This window comes from Narcine bancroftii, chromosome 2, assembly GCF_036971445.1.
Source record: "Narcine bancroftii isolate sNarBan1 chromosome 2, sNarBan1.hap1, whole genome shotgun sequence".
Taxonomy (NCBI): Eukaryota; Metazoa; Chordata; class Chondrichthyes; order Torpediniformes; family Narcinidae; genus Narcine; species Narcine bancroftii.
In genome coordinates, this window is record NC_091470.1 from 75,491,306 (window position 1) to 75,516,856 (window position 25,551).

The 25,551-nt window shown below is 43.3% G+C and overlaps 1 protein-coding gene and 1 long non-coding RNA gene across 3 annotated transcripts; both read left to right on the plus strand.

Moving 5' to 3' along the window:
• Positions 1-460: 460 nt before the first annotated feature.
• Positions 461-23,448, plus strand: LOC138752386 (uncharacterized). 2 transcript variants are annotated; one of them, XR_011350589.1, is made up of 4 exons: positions 461-495; positions 4,693-4,734; positions 5,777-5,875; positions 23,112-23,448. It is a non-coding gene; the product is annotated as an uncharacterized lncRNA (long non-coding RNA). The 2 variants fall into 2 exon arrangements; XR_011350588.1 differs by having other exon boundaries at positions 5,797-5,875.
• ccdc177 (coiled-coil domain containing 177) lies at positions 2,131-4,127 on the plus strand. Its single transcript, XM_069915194.1, has one exon. The coding sequence runs from the start codon at positions 2,131-2,133 to the stop codon at positions 4,000-4,002; it is 1,872 nt and encodes a 623-aa protein (XP_069771295.1). The 3' UTR covers positions 4,003-4,127.
• Positions 23,449-25,551: the final 2,103 nt, after the last annotated feature.

Sequence of the window (25,551 nt, forward strand, 5' to 3'; positions counted from 1 at the left end):
GGGACTACACATATGAGACCCTGTTCTACTCATGGAGGGAAATGAAGACAGCGGAAGGGAAAAGGAAGGATTTGAAGGGAGGGAGTATGAGGAACAGGGAGGTGAATGTCTGGGATGGTTTCAGATCTATTTAGGTGCCGGGGGGACTGATAAGTTATGAGCTGGGGTGTGAAGGCCAGGGTTTAGGGAGTGGTTAAGATGAGGTGTTGAGCACTGGTGAGGTGGAGGAGTGAATGTGAAGCAGAGTGAATGGGGGGGGGGGGTAGAAAAGTGAAGAGGGCTTTCATACAATGGCACTCAGCACAGGAGGCTGTTTGGCCCATCATGAGTAAGCCAGCTCCCTGCTTGAGAAAATCTCTAGTTTAACACACAGCCCTTTTCTTTGTTGTCAGGGAAATTCTCCTCTATGACATATCTATCCACCACCACTACCCCCCCCCCCCCCCCCCCACCCCATGAAGGCTACAGAGAACCCCGCCGCTACTGCATCTAAAGGTTTCAACCATTTGCCATCCAGAGAAGTTTATTTCCCTTCTATTGTTCCTATTTCACTTTAGGCTTCTTCAGGTGGAGTCTCCGTTAAGAAAGCGGCCCTTTGATTTGCCGTTCAGGTGGCAGAGCTAAAAGTGCAGCGCTGGCCACCTGAAGGGACAGCTGCACCGGGATGCGCATCTGAGTGCATTCCGGTTCCTGTCCCTTGGGCTGTCAAATTAGGATGGCTGGCTGTCAGCTGGGGCAGCCAGCGCAGGCTATCAGCGCGGGGACATCCCCCGTGGAATGCCCCCACACTCATCGCTCTGCCCCCCTCCCCCTCCCGGCGGGGGAGAAGGGGGCTGAGGCGGCCGGCGGGGGAGAAGGAGGCTGGGGCGGCCGGCGGGGGAGAAGGGGACTGGGGCGGCCGGCGGGGGAGAAGGAGGCTGGGGCGGCCGGCGAGTGAGTACGGCGCTCGAGTCGGGTACCGTCATTGTTTCGGCCAGCCTCCGTTCTCCCCCGCCGGCCGCTCAGTCCCCGCGCTGACAGCCCAGCCAGCTGCCCCTACCCTGACGTCCTGCGCCGGGGGAAGGGGCAGATGGGAGAGGAGGTGTCAGGCTCTCGCCAGCTGACTGTCATCCCGAATGTAGCCGCTTTTAGGCGGCTGCATTCAGATGGTTGGGGAGGCCACTGTGTTGCGGCGATTATCCTCTCGGAGGAGGGTTACAAAGTTCGCCTTGGAGGCGCCTCCTGCACATTCACGTGGCCTCCCGACAGCCGCAAATTGCCAAAATATGAGGCTTTACAAGCGGGACAATTGACCACTTGAAAGTGCCTTTTGTCTTTATAGCTCGTGGGGTTTTTAACCACTGACCCTCTTAAACAATGGAAAGAGCCCCCAACTCTCCAGAAAGATGGAGATTATCGGATTATCTTGTAAAATATTTTAACCTTCTATCAGAACTTTCCTTCAACTACACCACCACAACCCCCCCCCAATCCAGATGCAGTAACTGCAACCTCTCGTCTCAGCTCATCAATCTTCCCCCGGACCACCCTCTGAAAGAACGTTTTGAGAAGACGGATGGTTGGGAGATGGGGCGGGAGTGCAGCCGGTGGACCCCCCCCACCCCAGCTCAATCAGCGTCGGAAAGGGGAGGGGGTACCCGCAGGCGAAGGGTTAACGAGGCGGACGAGAGCTCAGGGACTGGTACTGGGAGCGCGACCCAGCATCCACGAACAAAAGCAGCCAGCTGGGGCTGATTCTGTGCCGCAGTCTCCCATGCCGGTAGCGATTGCATCCCCACCCCCCACCCCACCTCAGCTCATCCTGCGGCCCCGAGGATTTATTTATCCGGTTTGTGGAGTTGCATTGCAACGATCGGGGAGGATCCTGCACCATTTGATCAGCCGCCGGGGCGCGGTGCGAGCCAAGAGATGCAGTAGGTGTCCGGACATCTCGGAGAGAATGGTTGAATTCGCTGAAGTGCAATGCAGTTGTGTGCATTTCGAGGTTGCAATCGCTTCTTTGCATTACGCATGATGCGAACGTTATATAATCGATGAATACATTATCAGGGAGGAGACGCGTGCGATGGTCCACCCGCAGGCTCGTCCCATGTAAGAGGCCATCCCGCTCCACGGCACGGCTGGGCGAGGATGGTGGAGCCCGCAGGGAACGGGGCCGGAGAGGCGGCGGCGGACGGAGCGGTGGGAGGCGGCGAGGCGGCGGGGAAAGGCGGGCTGGACGCGGCGGCGCTGAGGCAGGAGTCGCCGCTGCTGCGCCTGGACCTGGACAACTTCAACAGCGCCGAAGCCGAAGGTAGCCGCTACGTGCTGACCAGCCCCAGGTCGCTGGAGGCTTGTGCCAGGTGCGGGGTGAAGCCGGTCGAACTCCTGCACAAGTCCATCAACGAGTTCGCCAAGGAAGCCCCGGCCAGGTCCATGAGGGTGGCCACCGGCCTCTATGAAGTGTACGAGAAGGAGAGGAGGAGGAAGCTGCGGGATTGCAAGGAGGAACGGGAAAGGATTATCCGGCTGGAGAGGAGGAGGAATTGTGGTCCGCTCAGGGTCAGCCTGCCATCCTCCCCGGCCCCCGGCACGAAAAAGACAAGGGCCGTGCATCTCAATAAGTCCAGGAGCTACTCCATGGAATCCTTGCAGAAAAAGAAGGATGCCAGCTCCAATGCCACCTCGTCCGACTCGGGGGCATCCTCCTCCTTCAGTGGTGACACTTGCAAAGGCAAGAATGCTTGGCTGAAGGTGAACCCCAGAGGCAGGGACCTGACCACCGTACCCTGTGTCATCGGGAAGAGCCTCAGCCTTGGGGACCTCTCTCACTCGCCGCAGACCGCCAAGAAGGTGGCCAGGCTGGCGAAGGAGGTGAAGAGAGGGGGGCACGGCGAGGTGTCCGAGAGGGACCGGAAGATTGCCGCTCTCATGCTGGCCAAGCACCAGGAGGAGGCCCTGAGGAGCCACCAGAGCCACCAGGCGCACGTGGAGTGGGAGATGCGCCGAAGGAGGGAGGCAGTGCGGAGGGAGGCGGAGGAGCGGGAGAGGCAGGCGGCGCTGCTGCAGTGCCAGAGGATGTGGGAATCCAGGTTGGAGGCCCGGCGTGCTAGAATGAGCCAGGAACAGAAGGAGGCAGTCAGCCACAAGCTGCAGCAGTCTGCGCTTCAGGAGGAGAAGTGGAGACTGCTGGCAGACAGCCAGGATCAGCAGCGCCGGGGCAGACTGGAGAACGCTAAGCTGGAAGCTCAGGAGAGGAAGATGCACCAGGAAGAGCAGCTGAGGGCCAAGGAAGTGGAGGTGAAGATGGGCCTCGAGCTCAAAGACCAATTGCTGAATCAGAAACTGTCTCTGGCCAAGCAGAAGAAGGCGGCGAGGGAGGAAAGACAACTGCAGGAGAGAAAGATCACCAACATGGTGGAAAGGTTGAAGCACGAAGCAGCCTTGAAGGAGATCGCCAAGGAGATGGCGATGGAGAGGAAGATGCTGAGGAAGTCCCTGGAGAAGAAGCTGGCCAAGTCTCAGGAAACCTATGAGCAGCTGATGGTGAAGAGGAACCAGGAGCTGAAGGAGAGGGCCATTCGGGAAGAACTGCAGATACAAAGAGCGAGGATAGCGGCGGAGCAACATGAGAAGGAGCATCAGGAGCATTTGGAGAGCCTGGCACGAGCCGCCGAGAAGAAACTTCAGCACGCTGCACAGGTCGCCCAGGAGAAGATCAATCAGATATCTCGCAAGGCCGTTGAGAGCAGGACGGAGAAGGAAAGGATCCACAGACTCAACAAGATCAAGCTGGAGGAAGATGAGGAGTGCAAGCGGAGAGAGATACAGCACTCAATCGCAAAGAAGGTGGAGAAGAGTGAAAGGATCTTCAAAGAGAGACAGATTGCACTGGAGAACTCGCGTTCGCTGGCCAGAGCCTCTTTCCAAATCCGAGATAAAGTGCGAGTGGAAATAAACACAAGAACTTTTGACAAGATGGTGCTTGAAGCAGAACTACATGCCCACCTGGACAGGAAGTAGACTAGGCAAGACCCCTTTGTGGATTTCTTGAGAACTAATCCAAACAATGCCTTTTTTAAAACCTGTTTATATTCTAGGAGATTCAGTAGTCCATGTGGCATACCTTGTGAATAATGCTTGCTGTTTAAGGGTGTACAGAGCACAACAGAGTTTGAGCAATTGATTAAATGGTTGTTTTCATTTATGCTTGCCTTGAACAGGTCACAAGGCAGTCAATTTATTTTCATTGTAACTTTGGCAAATGTACACAAACTTGTATTTTTTTCAATGGGCATTAAGTGTAATTCGAGCACGGAAGGAATATTTGCCATTGTACATCATATGAACAATTTCCTTTCTAATAGGACCAACCTATACAGCGTAGTTGCTGTAAATCTTTTTTCAGCTTTATAACTACCATTTAAACACTGGATTGTCATATCTTTGGCATAATCTGGTTCATTCATACTGCAGAGATGTGGATGAGCCTTTAACAGATTGGTTTACCTCGATTTTGATCAAGCAAAATGAGCAAACAAATTTTGATGATTCATGTTTAGGGTGAAAGGATGTACAGGTATACCCTGCTTTACGAAAGTAAAGCATTCCGGTGAAACCTTTCGTAAGCCGAAATGGTGTAAAGTGAAGACCCATTCACTATTATTGATGGCTATTTTCGTAAAAGTAAAAATCCTTTCAAATTTCTTTCAGATAGCGAACACAGGTTTCTTTGTGAAAGCCAGATTGCATAAAGTGAGTATTTGTAAAGTGGTGTAATCCTGTACTAAGTAATACAGTTAGATCCATTGAATGGTTGGTTTAGATCACAAGTGGACAGCGAACTAAACTCAGGTACAGGGAAGGGGGGAGTTCCAACTTATCTCAGGAATGGATATCCGAGTCAGATACTGAAAGAAAGATTTGGGTTTTCCTCAGGGTAAGTCTCTTTATTTGTAATGAAAATGGTGGCCTTTGTCCAGTCAGGATTGCAGATATGGTTGCTTCACAGAAATTACACATGCCTGGTACTTTTGGGGAGTGAATTCTCCCCACATACCTAGGTTCTAACCTCTAATATTCTCCCCCCCCCCCCCCCCCACCGTGTGGAGCTGATGACATGAGGATAGCGTTCTCATTAAGAATTTACGCTCTGATATATTATTGGAGTGATGATATGCATTAAGAAAAGGCAAATGGGACAGTTTTGTAATACTGTGGTATCACATTAGCACACAACTATGTGTACCATGAATAAATATATGTGGAGCTGACTACCCATTCTTACACCTTAAGAAGTGGGCATTGATTTATTCAGATTTCTCTTGCAAGACATCCAATGTTAGTGTAGTAGCTGGGGCAGCATTCCAAAAGTCAAGCTTAGGGATTTATACCCAAATTTGGAAATGGTTTTAAAATTTTGAAATTCAATACTTGCCCTCAGTTTAAGACAAATGTGAGCCTGGAGTTGTTGGATTGTTATTAAAATCCTCCAGAAAACCTTGCCTCAGTTAAATCATAATTTCCCTCTGAACTAGGTTGAGCAAGGTGATGTGTAGACAATCAAGAGCAGACTGAACCATGGCCAACTAAAGCAATGAGCCTGCATCCCTTATCCAGCCAAATATTTCAGGTTACGATCCTACTTGTACACATGAAATCTATGGTATGCTGGGCTTCATTAGTGGGGGCGGGGGGGGGGGGGGGGGTCGGGGAATGGATTGAGTTCAGGAGTCATGAGGCCATATTACAGTCCTATAAATCTCTGATGAGACCACACTTGGAATTTTGTGTTCAGTTCTAGTCACCTCGTTACAGGAAGAATGTCAAAGCTATGGAGAGGGTGAAGAGGAGATTGGCCAGGAAGTTGCTTCGATTGGCAAATATATCTTAGGAGGTAAGATTAGCAGAACTAAAGCTTTTCTCTTTAGAGTGAAGAAGGATGAGATGTGATTGAATAGAGGCCGACAAGATTATGAGAAGCATAGATAAGGTAGACAGCCAGCATCTTTTTCCCAGGGTGGGAGTAGCAAACACCAGAGAACATCCGTACAAAGGGAAGGGAGGAAAGTTTAGGGGAGATATCAGGGCAAGTTTTTTTTACACAGAGATTTGTGGGTGCCTGGAATGAATTACTAGGGGTGGTGGTGCGACTGGAACAATAGGTTATGAGCGAGGGAAGGTTTAATTTGTTTTTTTGGCAGGCATATGTGTTGGCACAACATAGTGGGCTGAAGAAGGCCCTGTTCTATGCTTTTAGTGTTCTAAGTCAAAAATAGAGAAGGACATTTTAATTTTTAGATGATCCCTTTGGATCCAGCCTTTGGATCTGAGGAAAGTGGACCTTGAATGTTTATTTTCATGTGGCCCATGTGATGGTTTGCACTGGAGTGCAACTGAAGTTTTGTTGACCACGCTTGTACCTATCAGCTGAGATTGTATAAGCATCCAAAAATGGTTATATAGTCTTCTTCACAAATCTTGGTTCTTGTACACTTCTGTTCATTCAAAAATTATTCTTTTTCTTCTAAAATTTAAACATTTTTTCTTTCATTTTCCTAGCAAAGTCCTTGATTGGGCCCTGACCATTAAAGAACCATTTAGTTCACAGATGTCATTGATGTATTATCCACAGGCTATAGTTGCTTGCTCACCCAGTTCAATTCCTTTCAATAGCCCTTTTCCACTGGCACCCTGTCCCAGGAATTCACTGGGACAGATTCCAGTGGAAAAGGAACATTACATGAATGCCGGTGTCAAATGACATCATTTATCGCAGGGGATTAACCACCTTGATCCCTATTCATATCCTCAGCATTTGCTGATGCCAGCGGACTGATAAAACCAGTGAAAAAGGGACAGCAGAAAGTCACCTGTTTCCAGTTGAAGGTAGAACACTCCAATCCCCGGGGATGAATGTGTTCAGTGGAAAAACAATTTGTGTCCCAGTTAAGGGTGGCCCAATGCAAACGCACAATGGACTTCCTTTCTCAGGACACTGCCTGGCCAATTAACTGGGAATGCCAGTGGTAAAGGGGCTATAGCTTCACCCCTGACCCTCTCTCTTACCTCCTGTCTCTTCATCTCCAGGAATTCTATCTATTTGGCTTTGATCCTGAATTCCTTTGGCCTATTACCTATGTGCCATCGGGTGATTAAGTGCTAATCTCCGGAATTCCTTTTCCTAACCTTTGCTGCTTTTGCTCTTGTCTGATATTCCTTGACACCCACTTGATTGGAAACCCATCAACCACTCAAAACATTCATTACTTCCTCCATAATCTGCACTGAATGCTGAATTATCTACCATCTCCAAAATGCTCTTCAATTATTTACAATAAACTCTCAGCTTGTTCCAGACTTTACTTCTATAAATCAATTTAGTTTTAAAATTACTGTGTTGGTCCAGATCATTGGAACTTTCATTGGAGAAAGTGAAATTCCTCACCTTCCATGTTGCTCGTTAACCATTTATGCCAAAGTTATGTGTTGTTACGGTCAGGATAACATTGTTAATATTTTTGTTTTCTCCCTCCCTTTTTACTTAACTGTATTAAGGGGATGTTCTTTTTATTTTCCTTGATTTTTTGCAGTTGCTTATTGGAAGATTGGAGCTTTATTATCTCTTTGAGTTTGTCTTGACAACTTAAACCCTTCAAGTTAAATTAGATATTTTACAGATGTTGGGGTCAAGTGCAATATACAGACATGCTGGAGAAACTCAGAAGGTCATGTCGCATCCATGGAACTAAAGGGGAACCAATGTTTTGGCCTGGGCTATTTATCAGGGTCTCAGCAAAAATAGACAGGAGTATTTCTCGCAATTCCTCCATCTCCATTGCTTCTGCTCCCAGGATGAAGTCTTCCATTCCAGAACATCCAAGATGTCCTTCATCAAAAAACGTTTCCCCTCTACTTCTATCAACTTACCCCTTACCTACATCTCTATTTTCCACAGATCTGCCCTGGTCCCTTCTGCCCCAAGATGCTTGTCCTCACCTATCACCCCACCACCCTCTGCATGCAATATATTGTCCTTCATAATTTACGCCACCCACAATGGGATCCTACCACCAAACAATTCCCATCCCTTTCCATTTTCTGTTGGGATCCTCATCCACTCATCCCTCCTCATGAATCGCCCTCTTGGTACCAACCCATTCTACACTTGTGCCTACACCTCCTTCACCATCATTCAGAGCCCTAAATAGTTCTTCCAAGTGTAGCAACAATTGTGAACCTGCAGGGGTCATCTGCTGCATCTATTGCACCCAATATGGCCTCCTCTACTTTGGTGAGATTGGACGCAGACTGAGAGAGCATTTCATTGAGCATATTCACTCTGTCCGTAGCAACAGCAAGGACCTCCCAGTGGGCAACCATTTCAATTCCACATACTATTGCCACACCCACAATTCTGTCCATGGCCTCATGCCCTGCTAAACTGAGGCTACGCACAAATATGAGGAACAGTACTTTATAATCTGCTTGGGCACAGATCCATTAAACCCCTCTTCTGAGTCTTTCTCTTTCCCTATCCCTCCGTCTCCTTTTCTCCAGCTTCCCACCCCCTTCGTTCCTCTCCCGGACCAAATAGAATGCACCCTCAAGTTTTGAAAGTAATAGCTGTAGAGATTGTGGAGGCATTAGTAATGATTTTCCAATAATCAATAGATTCTGGCATGGTTCCAAAGGACTGGAAAATTACAAAGGTCACTCCACTATTTAAAAAGGGAGGGAGGCAGGAAATGATAGACCAAACTTTGCTGGTTGGGAAGTTGTTGGAGATGATTTTCGAGGAGAAAGTTACAGCGTACCTGGAGATGCATGACAAGATAGGCCAAGGTCAACATGGTTTCCTTCAGAGAAAATCTTGCCTGACAAACCTACTGCAATTTTTTTTGAGGAAACCACGAGCAGACCAGACAAAGGTGATGCAGTGGATGCTGTATATTTGGATTTTGAAAAGGTCTTTGCCACATAACAAGATGAGAGCCCATGGAATTACAGGAAAGGTACTAGCAAGGGGAGAGCATTGGCTGAACGGCTGAGCTTCTCCAGCACATTTGTGTGTTGCATCTTCTGCCTTACATCCCTATTTCCATTGCTCTCCATGGAAGGACATTCTCATTCTCCTTGGATGCCATGGCAGGTTTATTTGGATCATTTATTGCCCTTGTAAGGCCAGATTTCTTATCATTGTCTGATGATGTTCACTTGTCAGCCATCACAGTGCCTTTACCTCTGGTGTTGTGCTAAGCTCCAGGTCTGACACTGCTCATGCAGTGAGCCTTATGTCAGGTTCAGGCATTGGTTGATGCTGCAGGATTGGTAACATCTGCCCTTTTTCCATTTGACCTTTATTTCTCACTCTCTTTGTTCATCAGTTTTACTAGTCTCCCCAGATGCCTGAACTCCTCTGCTTTAGCTATGTGCATTTGACCTCTATGTATCCTGCTTGCTTTTCTCTTCCAATTGACCTCACTTCCATTTTCTCAACACATGCTTTCCTTGTGCATTTTTCAGCTTTGTTCACTTTCAGTTAAACTTCATTGACATTAACCACATTATTTCATGATGACCATCTTTAACTCCCAGCTCATCAAACTGTCTTGCACCCAAATCAATTCCATTCAATCCAATCTGTAATTTCTGTTAGCCATCTAATGCACCAATCTTAATGCAACTTGCACTCTTTTCCATCACCCTTCTTCATAGCTAAAGCAAGCCCATGTTTTCCGAGCCTGAAGCAACCTGGGTCATTTTCAAACAGTACCAGCCTCAGACCATATGTAGATTTGTACAAATCTTCTTGGTGGCACAGTTAGCTTAACGGTTTGTGCAACGCTGTTACAGCGCCAGCAACTGGGGTTTGAATCTGGCGCTGGAGTTTGTATGTTCACCTGTGTCTTCTTGGGTTTCTCCGGTTTCTCTGGTTTCTTCCCACTGTTCAAAACATAGCAGGGTTGTAGGTCAATCGGGTTTGTGGGCCGAAAGGGTCTGTTACCGTGCTGTATGTCTAAATTTAACATTAAAAAAATTCTCTGCCATTCACAAACTTCAATGAGATAATGGGAAGGAAATCAGTCTCAGAGGTTTTGAAGGAAAACTACATGCAAGTGGGGTCATCTTGCATTTTGGAATTATATAGGGTCCCTTACATACATCAGAGAAGGGAGGAGAAGTTTTGCCTTAAACTTTTAACAGTAATGGTTAGCTCACTATGCTGGTAAAGGAGCTGCTCTCGTATAGTTTCAATAATTCAGGCTTAATCCTGACCTTTGTGTGGAATCTGCATGTTTTCACTGTAAGTGTGTAGGTTTCCTCTGGATGTTAAGATAATCAGCCACAGTAATGTGTCCCTGGTATTGTCGGAGAATGGTAAAATGCTAAAAGTTAGGAGGTATTGATGGGAATGTGGGAAGAATAGGTTATTTGGAAAATTAGTGGGAAGTGGAATGGCTCTATTAGCCAACATAGAATTAATGGACTTCTTTATATTGTAAGGAATTATGGTGTAGTAGTATGTAGTCTCACTAATCGATAGAGCCTCCAAAAGACGGCTTTGCTTCATAATACAGGTAGTCCTCGACTTCTATCCAACATGAGTTATGTTCCCCCCGTACATACCTTCAAAATTTAAAAAAGCACTAAAACTACTGTATGAGTACATATTTTGTATCCCCATTCCCCGACTTATGACCAAACCCGATCCTTCAGTCCCCATAACAGTTCTAAGTCAGGGACTACCTATATTACGGCATTTGAGAGACTACAGTCAAATTATTGAAGTGAGTCCCATCCCCTTAACCATAGAGCTAAGAATACAATTACTGAGCCTGCTATTTCAAAACTGTTGAGAGATCCCCAAACAATGAAGAGATATGAAAAACCCACTTCCATTTCTGGACTGGAGTCAGGTCAAGGACATCGCAATCAGAGAACAGGGAATCTGGTTTATTCTGAATGTGTCAGTTCTGCGTTCAGAGTGATTAAGCAGCAAATCTGTTGAGCTTGGATAGGCCATATATTGTGCCCAAGTTTGATCTCATAAAAAGGGTTTAGTGGCAATGGTAAAGACAATGAAACATTGGGAAGAATATTGTGAGGGAATAGCTGTTTGAAATGGCTCAGGCACTGTTCTCTGGTAAACAGCAGGTTGAAGATGACATAATGGATGTTTTCGCAATACTAAAAGGGTTTTGAAAGACCAGGTGAGCACAGTGGAAGGGTCAGATCATCCAAATCGCAGGCTGTGCCCCACATTTGCTTGGTGATGCAGTAAGTCTCTGCAGACTCACAGCTCTCCCTGTCCTGCAAGGCAGGAGTGATGCACAAGTTGTAACTGGATCACTGCCAGCAGATGGTAGGAAGAGTCTTGACAGCCCGTGCACATTAGAGATAGTCTGCTGGTTGTCTGACAAATTTCACTGTCTGAACTCCTTGGAGCGATCTTTGAGCAAGGCACAACCCAGGCTCACACTAAGGTTGGGGGTGCAGGCATTGTAGTGATGAGAGGTGTTTGGAACCTGCAGGTACATAGAAGAGAATCAGTTCACAATGCATTACAATATACCTGAAACATTCTGTATCTGGACAATCACAGTCATGCTGTGATTTCACAGGGAAGCCTTTGGTCTCCTTTTTGAAAATTTGATTTTCATGAGATCGTGACCTGAAGTACTTTGTGCCTAAATACCTGGCTTCCTTGGATAGGGTTTGTATCCAACAATCTTGACACCTTCCAGAAGTCAAAGCAGCCATTTGATTGGTTGCCTATCCACCATCCTAAATATCATTCTCTCAACCACTGGCACACCATGGCTGCAGTGCATTTTGTCTACAAAGTGCTCCGCAGTTATTTTTCTGATGGCCCAACACAAACCCGCAAACATCTCCCGTTGAGAAGGACGGGTGGGTGGCACAGGGGAGCACTCCAGCCTGCAGGGTCTCCTCCAGTTCACCCACCACCTTGACCAGGAAGCGTCTCATTGGTTATTCATGATCAGAGGGTCTAAATCCTGGAATTCCCTGGTTGACAGCATGGTGTCCCTGTCATATTTTATATGGTGTACCTGTCATTAGAAAGGCTGCAGTGGTTCAAGAAGGAATCTCTTCATCACCTTCTCCGGGCAATTGAGGATGGACATTAAATACCTATCCTGCCAGCAATGATCAGATCCCAAAAGACAAATGTTAAAAGCTCATAAAGAGAGCTCTCAGCTCTCATCATAAATCAGAGTACAGGAGTTAGGATGTTATGGTGAAGTTAGTCACCAATGAAGAAGATATTGGTATGACCAAATTTGGAGTATTATAGACAATTTTGGTCACCTATCTACAGGAGAGATATAAATAAGATTGAAAGAGTGCAGAGAAGATTTACAAAGATGTTGCCAGGACTTGAACTGAGTTACAGAAGACTTTATTCCCTGGAGCATCAGAGAATGAGGGGAGGTTAGATAGTGTACAAAATTATGAAGGGTATAGATAGAATAAATGCAAACAGGCTTTTTCCACTGAGATAAGAACTAGAGGACATGGATGAAGGGTGAAAGGGGAGATGTTTAGCAGGGGGGAAAGGAGACATTAGGGGGAACTTCTTTGTGCAAAGTGGTGAGAGTGGAATTAACTGCAGCTGAAGTGACTGCTGGCTCAATTATGACATTGAAGAAACATTTGGATAGATACATAGATGGGAGGGGTGTGAGGACTTTGGTCCAGATCATTGGGATTAGGCAGAATAATAGTTCAGCATGGACTAGATAGGCCACTGTGTTCTATGGTTCTAAAATGTAATGAAGCAAATGTGGCAGAAAATGTATGTAAAACAAGGTCTAACAAACAGCACTGAAATAAAATGGAAGAACAAAGAGGGGCTTGTTGGGCATGTGCCATTTTATTCCCCAGTGGGCTGTGGTCCATTGAAATGTTCAAGAAAGTGATAGATATATTTTGGAGCAAGCGATGAAAGTCTAGAGGAACTCAGTGGGTGAGGCAGTATCCATGCAGAGAAGAGGTCAACCAATGATTTGGCTTGGGACCCCCTTATTGATCCTTTATCCATGGATGCTGCCTGGTCCACAGAGTCCCTAATTTAAAAAAAAAGGATTAGTGTAAATGGGTGTGTTGGTGGGGCAATAGTCCTGTGCTGTAAGGCTGGATGACTCCTGTAGTGAAAGATCTAGTTTTCTTCCATGCCTAGGCACTGGATGCTCTGCACTCCCTCCTCTTCCTGATTTACAGTCTTTGAGATGTCCCTTGACATAGATCCATGGAGGGCTAAGGCCACACTTGAAAATCAGGTAAACATCTGTGCACTTGAATGATTTGTTGCCGTGGTCTTGGTTGTATTCTATGACAATTTCCAGTTGGTTTTCTAACTCAGTTGGCTGAGTTGGTTCTACAGAGTGACTGGCTTCCATCAGGGTCAGGGAAAAGGTGTGGGAATGGAGCAGTTAGTGGTGGAGGTGGGTGCAGAGATGACAGAGGAGCCCTCGGGTTTTTAACTCACCTGAATCTGACGATGGAGCAATGTGTCGAAAGGTCACAGTACATTGTCATGAGTTCTAAGGGGTGAAGATGGAGGAGCAATGGGAGGCATTTAAAAATAAATATTTGCAATATCTTTTCTGGTGGGAAATAGAAAGCACAACTAAAACATTGGTTTTGACTATGGCTGACTAAAGAGGTGAGCGATTTGAAAAAAAAATGCTTACAATACTGTCCATTCTAGGATGCTTGGGATTCTGTGACTTCCAAAACAATTTTTTTTCAAAAGATTTGCTTCCTGAAAAAAAATTGGGGATTACGATTGACAACTCCAAGCTGAACACAAAGATAATTTCAAATTTGCCATATCACGAAAGAAGTTGGATAAACATTAAATTATTTTTATTGACTTTTGCATGATGCTGAAACATTGCTTTAGTTCAACTGACCTAAGAATCTTTTCCCACTGATTTTCATTTGTACTCAGCATCTGATGCCTCTCGTGTCAGTGTCCAACAATAGTCGGCCAGTATTGATGGATTCCAGTTGCCCTGATAACCCCGCTTTTCCATGGTCGCAATGTCCAGGTTTCACCATGTTCGTCACTGACTGCTCCAAGATCAGCAGGGAAGAAGTCCAATTGCATATGCAGAAAATGAATTTTCAATGATAATGTGGCACTTCATGGTTTTTTCTGCTTGAAGTAGACTTAAAATATGACAGGGAATCACAAAAATAGGTTATATCTGAAAAAAACAGTTTGGGATAGGAAAATGTTAAGGTGACTTTTGTGATCTGCAGCCTAAAATCCATAAAAAACACCCAAAAATGTTCAGGAAGAATAATCATCCTTGTCCATATCAGCAAAGTATCCTTACATACGACCGATGTATAAATTTTTCTAAAAATATATGTAAATATAAAAATTGTTCATCAGGTCCCAGGGATCCAGGGGGTGTTTATTTTGATGGACCAAGATGGCGACGGCCACAGGCCAGGAGGGCACCGAGATTCCGCTGCCATCGAATGTGTTCTGGTTTTGTGACACAAAGGCGGTGGCGGACCCGGTGTTCAAGGTGGGGGAGGTGAGTTCAGGCTATGTGCCGGTGGTGGTGGACAACGGATCTTTCCAGTGCCAGGTGGACTGGGATGTGGATGAAGTGCCGGGGCTCCAGTTTAAGCACATGTCAGCCCAGAGAAACATGAGTCTGACTTGCTGACCATCTTGAGATCCAACATTTGGTCAGTACGGAACTCAGATGTGTGTCAGGGACCATCTATACAAGAACTTTTACTGACATTACTTAGGATCTGTCCTGTGGACAGGGAGCGTGGCCAACCTTTACAGCTTACCCAGGAATTTCCGTGAAGATTGATCTTCAGGACCCTTTTGTAAGCATCTCAGGAAAGCAGTAACAGGCTGGGCACAGAAATTGTATTGTCCTCTAATACAATTGTATGCAGTGTGTGATGAGACTTAATCCAATATTCTGACAAAAAAAAAGGGATTGCGACCTCAATGTATCCATAACAGAGCTTGTAGAAATATTGTAGTGAGTGGGATTGGCCTTCTCTGCAGGGGCAGACTTACTGGGAAGAGGGACAGGGTTTAATTAAGGGACCAGCTCCTTCTGCAGCCACTGCTGTGAGGAGTCTTAACAGTGGAGGTGCAACTGATCCTCCAGCATAATGTCAGAAGCATACTTCTTGGAGGGCCCATACTGACTGTGGGCTGCTGGCGACTGGGAACTGAAGAAGCCATCAAGGCTGCTGGATACTGAGGGACTTGAAAAGGCTGAGAGACACTGGTGACTAAACAAATCACACCAGACAGCAGGCTGCTGGAGATTGGCTCATCAAAACCAGTTATTGGGCCACTGGTGAGAGGGGCTCCTGATTATATTCAGAGGCTGTGAGAGGGCTGGAGGTGAATCCACAGACACGGTGTTTCTGATGGAGCTCTTTCACTTCTCTTACTACTGGGGCAGTCGGACTATACTAGTGCCGTTTCTTTTTTGTCTAATTTGTGTATTAGTACACAACAATAAAGGTATTTTAAAGAAATTCTGGCCAGGGATCTGTAACCCACCCCCTATTGACCACCTAAAGGTTCATCTGCATTCAAGCAGCCCATTACTTCCAGAGCCAAGATGGTCAGGCCCACAGCGGGTTGGATGTGTGTTTCTGTTTATTTGCCAGAGCCTGGTGATTGTGAGTCTTGACAAGGTATGTGTGGAAACCACAAATAAGGCAGAAGGTGCCTTATGGGGCAGGTGATAGTTGGTGAGGTGGCATGCTCTTTCTGCCTGTCGTGCAGGGTTCCCATGCACTTCCAATGATCAATCCTGCAGTTCTCAGTGCCATCCCCATCTCCATCTCCAGAATCAGGATCAGGATTTATTGTCAGCTACAAGTCATGAAATTCGGGGTTTTGCGGCACCATCCTAGTGCAAACATTCATATTATGACCATCTTATGACATTACTATAAAAAATTATAATGCACAAAAAGTAAGGCAGTGTCTGGTTCATTGATTATTCAGGAATCTGATGGCAGCGGGGAAGAAGCTGTCCTTGTGCCACTGAGTGCTCGAATTTAGGCTCCTGTACCTTTTCCTCGATGGTAGCAGAGTGAAGAGGGCATGGCCTGGGTGGTGGTGGGGTATTTGAGGATAGAGACTGTTTTTTTTAAGACACCGCCTCATGTAGATGCCCTTGATGGAGTGAAGTCTGGTACCTGTGATGTTGCAGGACGAGTTAACAACCCTCTGGAGTTTATTCTTGTTCTGAGAGTTGGTGCCTCCATACCAGGCAGTGATGCAACCAGCCAGAGTGTTCTCCATGGCAGGGTGGGGAGGGGTCATAGTTTGATGTCGTAGTTTGATGGCGTAGGGAGAAGACGTGGGGAAACACCTCCCCCTGGCAGAACTATTAAAAACCCGATTTTAAAGTTTTTACATTTTTTGAGAAAATATTGAATATATATGAGGAAAACAAAAGCACAAGCAGTTAAAAAAAAAACTTCTAAACTGCTATCAAGTACAGAAGAGTTTGGGCCTACCGTTGAAATGGAGCCTCTGGAGTCGATTCTTCCTCACCTAAGACTGCAACGGTAGTCCCTCGGTAAGATCCATTCGACTCTGGTGCCGACTTCACACAGCGCTGCGGAAGATAGCGCCAGCACCCATCGATGTCCTCCAGATCAGGAGGAGCAACTGTTAATGCAAGAAGTTATGTCATGTGCAGCCCAGGCTGTGGGTGACCCGATTTCTCTTGGCCCAGTGATGCTGGGCTGACGGGAGGAGGGATCTGAACCCGCAGTCGGGCTGAAATGCCATCACCATCGATGGAGAAGGAAGAAGATGACATTCGAGGGGGTCTGAAAGATGAAGAAATTTACCCAGGTGTGGAGGAGGAAGAGACTGTTATATACAAGGGTAGGCCCATATCTAAACAGATTTCAACAAAGTTGAAATCTAACCCTCATTATTCAGATCCACCATCACAAGTTGATATATCTAAACAGATAGAAAATTTGGAAACTCAGATGGGTCAAGGTCTTTCATCTATGAAGGAACAACTTGCTGATATGAAGGGGGAGATTTCATCTATTAAGTTGGATGTGGCAAAGTGTGTGAAAATGGTGGATAAGGTGCAAGATAAAGTTAAGAAGCTTTAAGAGGATTTTCATGACTGTAAGAATGATGTGGAACAATGTTAAGAAAAGATGGGTCAGTTGGAGGATTCATTTACTGGTTGGGAAATTCAGAGAAATGATTTATTGAAGAAAATTGATGCATTGGAGAATCAAAGTTGAAGGAATAATGTTAAAATTGTTGGTCTTCCAGAAGATTTTGAAGGTCTGGTTCAATTTTTTTAGAAGTGGATCCCTGAAGTTTTGGGGAAAGAATATTTTCCGAATGGTTTGGAATTGGATAGAACTCATAGAGTGATAAGAAGGAGACCTCTTCCTGGCCAAGCTCCACGTTCTATCCTGATTAGATGTCTACACTCTCAAGATAGAGAATTGATTTTAAGAGTTGCAGTTCAAAATGTGAGAAGTAATCAAGACTCTTTGGTAGTTAAGAATAATAAGAGTTTTCTTTTATGCTGATTTGAGCCAACGTCGTAAAGAATTTAATTCTGCTAAAGCTGTTTTATGGAAGAAAGGATATAAATTTGCTTTTCAATATCATGCTATACCTAAAGTTTTTTATGGAGACTTTCAATCTCAGTTCTTTAGTGAGGACGCTGAAACTCTTACATTTGCTAATTCTCTACTGGATAATAAACAGATGAAAAGACAAGAAAGTTTTTTCCATCAGTCTGTTCCAGTTCAGAATGGGATGAATGGAAGGTGAAAGAAGGAATCTCAGCAGTTGATTGATATTGACATTGATGATGATCAAGTTAATAGAGATCTGGTGCAAACATATACCTGAAATGATTTGTTGAATATTATTTTTTTGTCTGTTTGGGGGTGGGGGGGAGGGTGGTTTGGCTACTGATCCTTCCAAAGTCATTGGCTACTTTGTGGCATTGGTCACTTCCGTATAATTGAGGTGGATAATACTGTAGCACAGTACTTTTTTTTATATGGAAATATGGGGTTTTCTTTTCTTTTTCTTTTGAGGAGATCATTTAGTCCTTTTTGTGTGGTTGGCATGGGGAGGAGTTTCATCTTGTGTGGTAAGGTGGTTTTTGAAGTGAATTGTAACAATGGCTAATTTAAATTTTCTACTTTTAATGTTAATGGGCTTAATAATCCAATTAAGAGAAAAAGTGTATTTGGTGTATATTAAAAAATTGAAAGTTGAAGTTGCTTTTTTGCAAGAGACACATTTGACTGAGAAGGAACATCAGAAAATGAAAAGAGATTGGGTTGGTTGGACAAGTTATACCGACTTCGTTTAATTCAAATGTAAGAGGAGTAGCTATTTTGATTAATAAAAAGTTATCTTTTAAATTGAAATCAGTTATTGAGTCAGTTGGTAGACTTTTGATTGTTAATTGTAAAAAAAATTCTGAGTCTTGGACTTTAATGAATGTATATGCTTCTAATATAGATGAGAAATTTATGTTAATTTAAATGAAGCATATGAAAAAAATTATGGTAGGAGGTGATTTTAATTGTTGTTTGGATCCATTATTTGATAAATCTCTATAATGAGTAGTTAGGACTAGAATGGCTAGACAATTGATGCTGTTAATGAAAGATATAAATTTGGTAGATATATGGAGATTTGTTCGTTTTATTCATTTCGACATGATTCTTATTCTAGAATAGATTTATTTTTGGTATCAGCACAATTACAAGGCCGGGCATTGAAGGCTGAATATAAGAGTAGGATTTTATCTGATCATTCTTTGTTATTAAAAACATGCATTGGTTTGGAGAGAATTGATAACATATATTAATGGAGATTTAATTTGTTGTTGAAAAATGTTGAATTTTGTAATTTTATAAGAGATCAAATACAGCTCTTAAAAAAATTAAATATGGATTCAGTTAATAGTAAATTTGTTTTATGGATGCTTTAAAAGCATATTTGAGGGGGAAAATTTTTAGTTTTACTGCTAAAATTAAGAAACAACATGTAGCTGATGTAAGTTAATTGGAGAAGATTTTAAAAAAGGATTTACAGCAAAATTCAACAGAAATTAAGAAAATATGTTTAACTAATATGAAGTTGCATTATAACTCATTACAAACTTGTAAATTTGAGAAGTTATTACAGAGAACTAGACAAAGGTATTATGAATTAGGGGAAAGAGCTCAAAGTATTTGCTTGGCAGTTAAAAACAGAACAAGCTTCTAGAACAATAGAACATCAGACATGAATCAATGATTACATATAAACCTCATGATATTAATGATGTGTTCTGTAAATTTTATGAAAAATTGTAAATTTCTGAAGTAGTGGGGATGAGGATAAATTGATAATTTTTAAAACCCTTTTTGAGTGATAAGGATATTAAAGATTTGGATACTTCTTTTACTGCTAAAGAAGTAATAGATGCACTTTGATCTATCCCAAAAGGGAAGTCTCCAGTGGTTGATGGCTTTACTTCTGAATTTTATAAAGAATTTCACGATTTATTAATTCCTTTATTGATGTAAGTATTGAAACTGGTGACGGAGGTTAATTCTTTTCTGGATTCTTTTTTGGAATTATTACAGTTATTCTTAAGAAAGATAGGGATCCATTGAAAGCAGGACCAATTTCATTATTAAATGTTGATTATAAAATTGTGGTGAAGGTTCTAGCTAATAAGTTGGCTAAATGTTTACCAGATTTAATTCATTCAAATCAGGCGGGTTTTATTAAAAATTGTAATTCAACAGATAATATTGTGAAGTTGATTTCTTTAATTAGTGTTTCTCGGGAGGGATCCATCCTACCAATGGCTACTTTGTTGGATGCAGAAAAGGCCTTTGATAGAGTAGAGTGGAGTTTTTCTATTTAAAGTTTTTGAGAAATTTAAATTTGGCCCCTTTTTTATTGGTTGGATTAAGGCTTTATATAGAAGTCCTACTGCTAGAGTTGTGACAAATGGACAGTTATCTTTACCTTTTATGTTGACTAGATTGACTAGACAAGGCTGTTCTTCGTCACCAGCTCTATTTGCATTAGTTATTGAACCTTTGGCTCAGGTGATTAGACAAGATAGTAAAATTAAAGTATTAAGGTGAAATCTGATGAATTTAAAATTAATTTGTTTGCAGATGATGTTTTGATATATTTAACAGAACCTCAGAATTATTTGAGGAGTTTATATGATAGATTGGAACAGTATGGTGAGATATGAGGTTATAAAATTAATTGGGGAAAGAGTGAGATTATGCCTTTAGCTGAAATGTATTAAAATGAATATTCTTCCTCGACTTCAGTATTTTTTGGTCTATTCCTTGTAAGATTCCTCAAAATTTTTAAAAGGATTTAATTGCCTTGGTGAGGAATTTTTTTTATGGAAGGATAAAATGATAAGGGTATCATTACAGAAATTGACTTGGAAATATAAATTAGAAGCTTTTCAACTTACTAATTTTCAAAATTATTATGATGCAGCACAATTGAAATTTATTAACAGGATGCTTGAAATAGATAAACCTTTGACGTGGGCTAATAGTGAACTATCTTTAATTGGTGAAAAGAAGATGGATCAGTTTATTTATAGATGGAATTTTGTTATTGAGTAATTATAATTTACCTGTTTTGAAACACTTAATGGATTTATGGTATGTAAAAAATGAAGCCATAGGTACTCAAGGTAAGATTTCAGGTAAAACTTCATTGTACCAAAATAAGCTTTTCCCCTTTACACTAAATAATCAACTTTTGAGGTTATGGGATCAAAAGGGTATTAAATTGGTGCAAGATAGTAATAAAGCAGGATATTTTATTTCTTTTCAAAGAATAAAAGAGAAATATGGTACATCTTCAAATACACTTGTTTTCTTATCAAATTAAAGCTGAATAATTGTGGGCATTCTATATAGTTTAAGTTTGAAATTTTACTTACTGAGGTGGTAAGAGGGATTTGTATCCGAGATGTATGCTTTACTACAGAATAAAATGCTTAAGCCGGATATACATAAATCTAGATTGAAATGGGAGAAAGATTTAGGTATACTTATTTCTCAGGATGATTGGATGAATTTATGTAGGGATAGTATGACTAAAATTGTAAATGTAAGGTATCGATTAGTTCATTATAATTTTATTCATCAATTATATTTAACTCCAGAAAAATTAAGGAAATATAATTTTATTTCTTCGGATTTATGTTTTACGTGTCATTAGGATGTAGGCTCTTTTTTACATTCTACTTGGTTATGTGAAACAGTGAAAACCTTTTGGAATAAAATTAAGTAATTTTTAGAAGTTATTTTGAAAGTGAAATTTTCATTAGATGCTTTGGTATTTTTGTTGGGCAATATTAAGAGGATTGGTTTAGAATTAAAACTAAATAGATTTCAAATCGCATTTTTGAGATTGGCATTAGCTGTGGCGAGAAAATGTTCGGCAATTACTTGGAAAAATGAGACTGATTTGAGTATCCAGAGATGGCATATGGAGTTGAGGTCTTGTATTCCATTGGAAAAGATAACATATAATTTACATGATAATTTTTTTTAATTGTAAAACTTGGTCCCTGTATTTGGATTATATGGGGTTGAATTATTAAATCCCCTCACTGCACAGTAGTGGTGTTGCTCCAAACCATGGTAATTAACTGATGAATTTTGATGTCATGTGATCTCCTCTTTTTCCTTTTTTTAATTTTGGGGTAGGTTAGAGGAGGGTGGGTTGGGGAGGGTGGGTTAGGGAAAGGGGGTGGGGCGTTGTAGGGGATTAGTTTTAAAATATCATGTATGCATTTTGTGTATTTTTAAAAAGTTTTAGTCATTAATTGTATGTTTTAACAGATGCATCGTGATCCAATAAATAAAATTTAAAAAAATGCTTTCCACGGTACACCTGTAGAATTTTACAAGAATCTTCAGTGACATACCGAGCTGTCTCAGACATCTCACAAAGTATAGCCACTGGCGAACCTTTGTGACTGCATCAACATGGAGGCTTCAGGACAGATCCTCGGAGATGTTGGCATGCAGGAATTTGAAGTTCTTGTTGTCCCTCTCTACTACTGAGCCCTCGATGAGGACTGGGTCATGTTCACCTGGCTCCCTTCTGAAGTCCACAATCATCTCCTTGGTTTTGCTGATGTTGAGTACAAGGTTGTTGTTGTTACACTATTCAACAAGCTGATCTGTCTCCCTCCTGTACGCTTCCTCATTGCTTTTTGTGATTCTGCCAACAACTGTGGTGTCATCAACAAACCTGTAGATGGCATTGGAATTGTTCCTGGCCACACAGTCATGGGTTTATAACAAGTAAAACAGTGGGCTAAGCACGCATCCTTGGGGTGCGCCTGTGTTAATGATCAGTGAGGAGGAGATGTTGTTTCCAACTCATACTGACTGTGGTCTTCCAATGAGGAAGTCAAGGGTCCAGTTGCAGTGTAGGGAACAGAGGCCTAGAGTTTGTAGCTTCTTGACCAGCAGTGAGGGAATAATGGTATTGAAGGCCGAGCTGTAGTCAATGAAGAGCATATATGAATTGCAGTTTGAGGTGATTCAGATATTGCATCTGCTGTGAAGCGATTGTGATGTTAGTGAATTGCAGTGAGTCCAGAGTGGTTACCGGCCAGGGAACCCACCCCCAAGATCAGTGGTGATATTACACTTTTTCAGGGAGGCTTTCAGGACGTCCCGTAGGGTCGCTGCACAAGAGACTGTACATTGCATGTATTAGAATACGTTCCTTCAAGACCTTGCAGAAAGCCCAGTACTAATTTAACTCACGGTTCTGTGTTCTGAACATCTTTACAGCCACTCATTTGACTTAAGCTTCCTTGAAATGAGAAAAGTAATGGAGCAGGGAGACAAGCTGATTGTCAATGGGCAGCTGGGTGGGAGAAGTCTGGAATAGATGGCCTCGGGGTAAACTGCAGCCAAATCCTTGGCCGAGGTTGTGCTGAGATTGTATCTGTGCCACAGGATCTGCGCCCTCTTCTTTAACACGATCTGGAAGTCCCAAAATATTTAACAAATTTTTTTTGTACTTTCCTTTGCAGTCACTGTTGTAAAGGCTGCACGGCAAGGTCCACAACCAGTAATGTGATGAAGCTGCTAGTTGAAAGATGCTCTTCCAAGTTGAAAGATTTGTTTTCAGTATCTGAGCTAGTGATCGAACAGGCTTTCTTCAGGAGGTGCTGAATTTGGCCAAATTTCAATTTGGGAGAATCCTATTGCATTTTTTTTTGGTTCTTCAGTGCCTTTAGGCTTTCAACGTGTGTTAACCTCAGTGCCAACTGAGGCTTTTGTTGTGGAAGTTACCATGTGATGGACTGACTTAGTGACAAAATGCCATTTTGAGACTGGATTAAATTTGTTTCTCTTTTTAAATAAAAATTCAGTGTTAGTCATTTCTTCTTCCCCAAATCTCTGGAATTCTCCTCCCCGAAAAGATGTGGAGGCAGGATTGTTGGGGGAGTTCAGAGAGGAAGTACAGTAGATACACTATTGAAAATTCAAGGAAATTGAGGGCTGCTGGCACAGAAGAGAAGATGGGGCCTGGGAGGTGATAATCATTATTGTACTGTAGGGCAGCCAATCCTGATTGACTAGGTGGTCTTCTCCCTCTCCTATTTTCTTATGCCTTTGACAAGTGCTGGATGACCCAAAATATTTAACTTTTTTTTACTTTCCAAAACAGTCACTGTTGTAAAGGCTGCACAGGAAGATCCCACAAACAATAAGTGTGACAAAGTCCAGATAAAGCTGCTGGTTGAAGGATGCATCCTGGCCAGAACACCCCAGAGAATTCCATGGATCCTGTAATTGTACATTAGCGTTAGTTGGGAAAGGATATATTCAGTGTAACATCTTTGGAGCAAGGCTCAAATCCCTAACCTCACTGTGACACGTAGGCTGGCACAAACAGTCTGGTGAGAGTTCTCTCCCTTGACCCCGCACAATGAAGAGACATAACCTCAGATATATGAGCAGGTGTAGACTATCCAGCCAGTCAATCCTGCTCCACCATTCAATGAGATCATGGCTGATCTGATGATAGGCTCGCCTTTTCCCCATATCCCTTAATTCCCCTACTATGCACAAATCTATCCAATCTTGTATTAAATATGTGTACTGAGGTCGCCTCCATCGCTTCCATGTGCAGAAAATTCCATAGATTTACCACTCAGGGAAAAGCAATTCTTCCTCATCTCCATCCTAAATCTACTACCCTGAATCTTGAAGCTATGCTCCCTAGTTCTAGTCTCTCCCATCAATGGAAACAACTTACTACCTCTAATCTATAATTTTATAAAATTTGGTTATTAGACAATTCGCAGCCAGCTTCAGGTCAAGTCGAGCATCAGGTCAAGAGAAGATTGACAAGAGCTTGGTGAATCGGATTCCTACTGCACTTGTTCTTATGTACTTCTGGTCACCTCTCATTTTTCCCAAACAAGAATCAACAAAAAGTGCTGACTGGCCACCACCACCTTTTGTGATAAAGAATTCTACAGGCAGTGAAACATGAACATCTGCAGATGCTGTGATTGTAGTAAAAGCACAGAAATGCTGGAGGAACTCGATAGGTCTCACAATGTCCATAGGAGGTCAAATATAAATCGATGTTGGTTTTGGGCCTGAGCCCTTCTTCAAGGAATGAATAAAAAACAGGCAGGTGCCTGAATTAAATGGCTGGGAAGAAGGGAAGAAAGGGCAGGAGGAGGAGGAGTACTGAGCAATAGCCAAACAGGGTTAATTGGGCATGGATAGGAAGACAGGAGAGGAATCGCAAGAGTTGATCAGGGGAGGGGTAGGCTCTGTGAATTCAGAGCTGGAGGGAAGGAGACAGAGGGAAGGAAAAACATCAGGAGGAAAGGAGAAATGGGGATAGGGGAAGATGGGGGAGGGGGGGAGGGGTGCAGGCTAATAGAAACTGGAGGAGTCAATGTTAATGGTTGGAAGAACCCAGATGGAATGTGAAGTGTTGTTCGTCCAATTTGTAGGTGGTCTCAGTCCGGCATTGCAAGAGACCACAACAGAAGCACCAAATGCAGAGATGACCCCAGCAGATCCACAAGTGAAGTGTTGCTTCACTTGGAAGGACTGTTTTGACCCTGAATGGTGGTGAGGGAGGAGGTGTGGGTGCAAATGTAGCTCCTCCTCTGGTGACAAGAGGGTGGTTGGGGGGGAAAGGTGGAGTGGACAAGGGAGTCATGAAGAGAGCGGTCCATCCAGAAGGCAGAGAGGGGAGAAGAAGGGAAGATGTGTCTGGTGGTGAGATCATGTAGTAGGTAGCAGAAATGGCGGGGGATGATGTATTGGATGCAGAGGCTGGTGGGGTGATAGGTGAGGACAAGGGAAGCCTGTCTTGCTGCATGTTTTGGCAGTGCAGATGAGTGGATAATGGAGGATATGTGAGAGAGGGCTGAGTTGACTGAGGTAGAGGGGGAGCCATATTAAAGAATTCGATAGGTTCACCACCCATCGGGTGAAGAG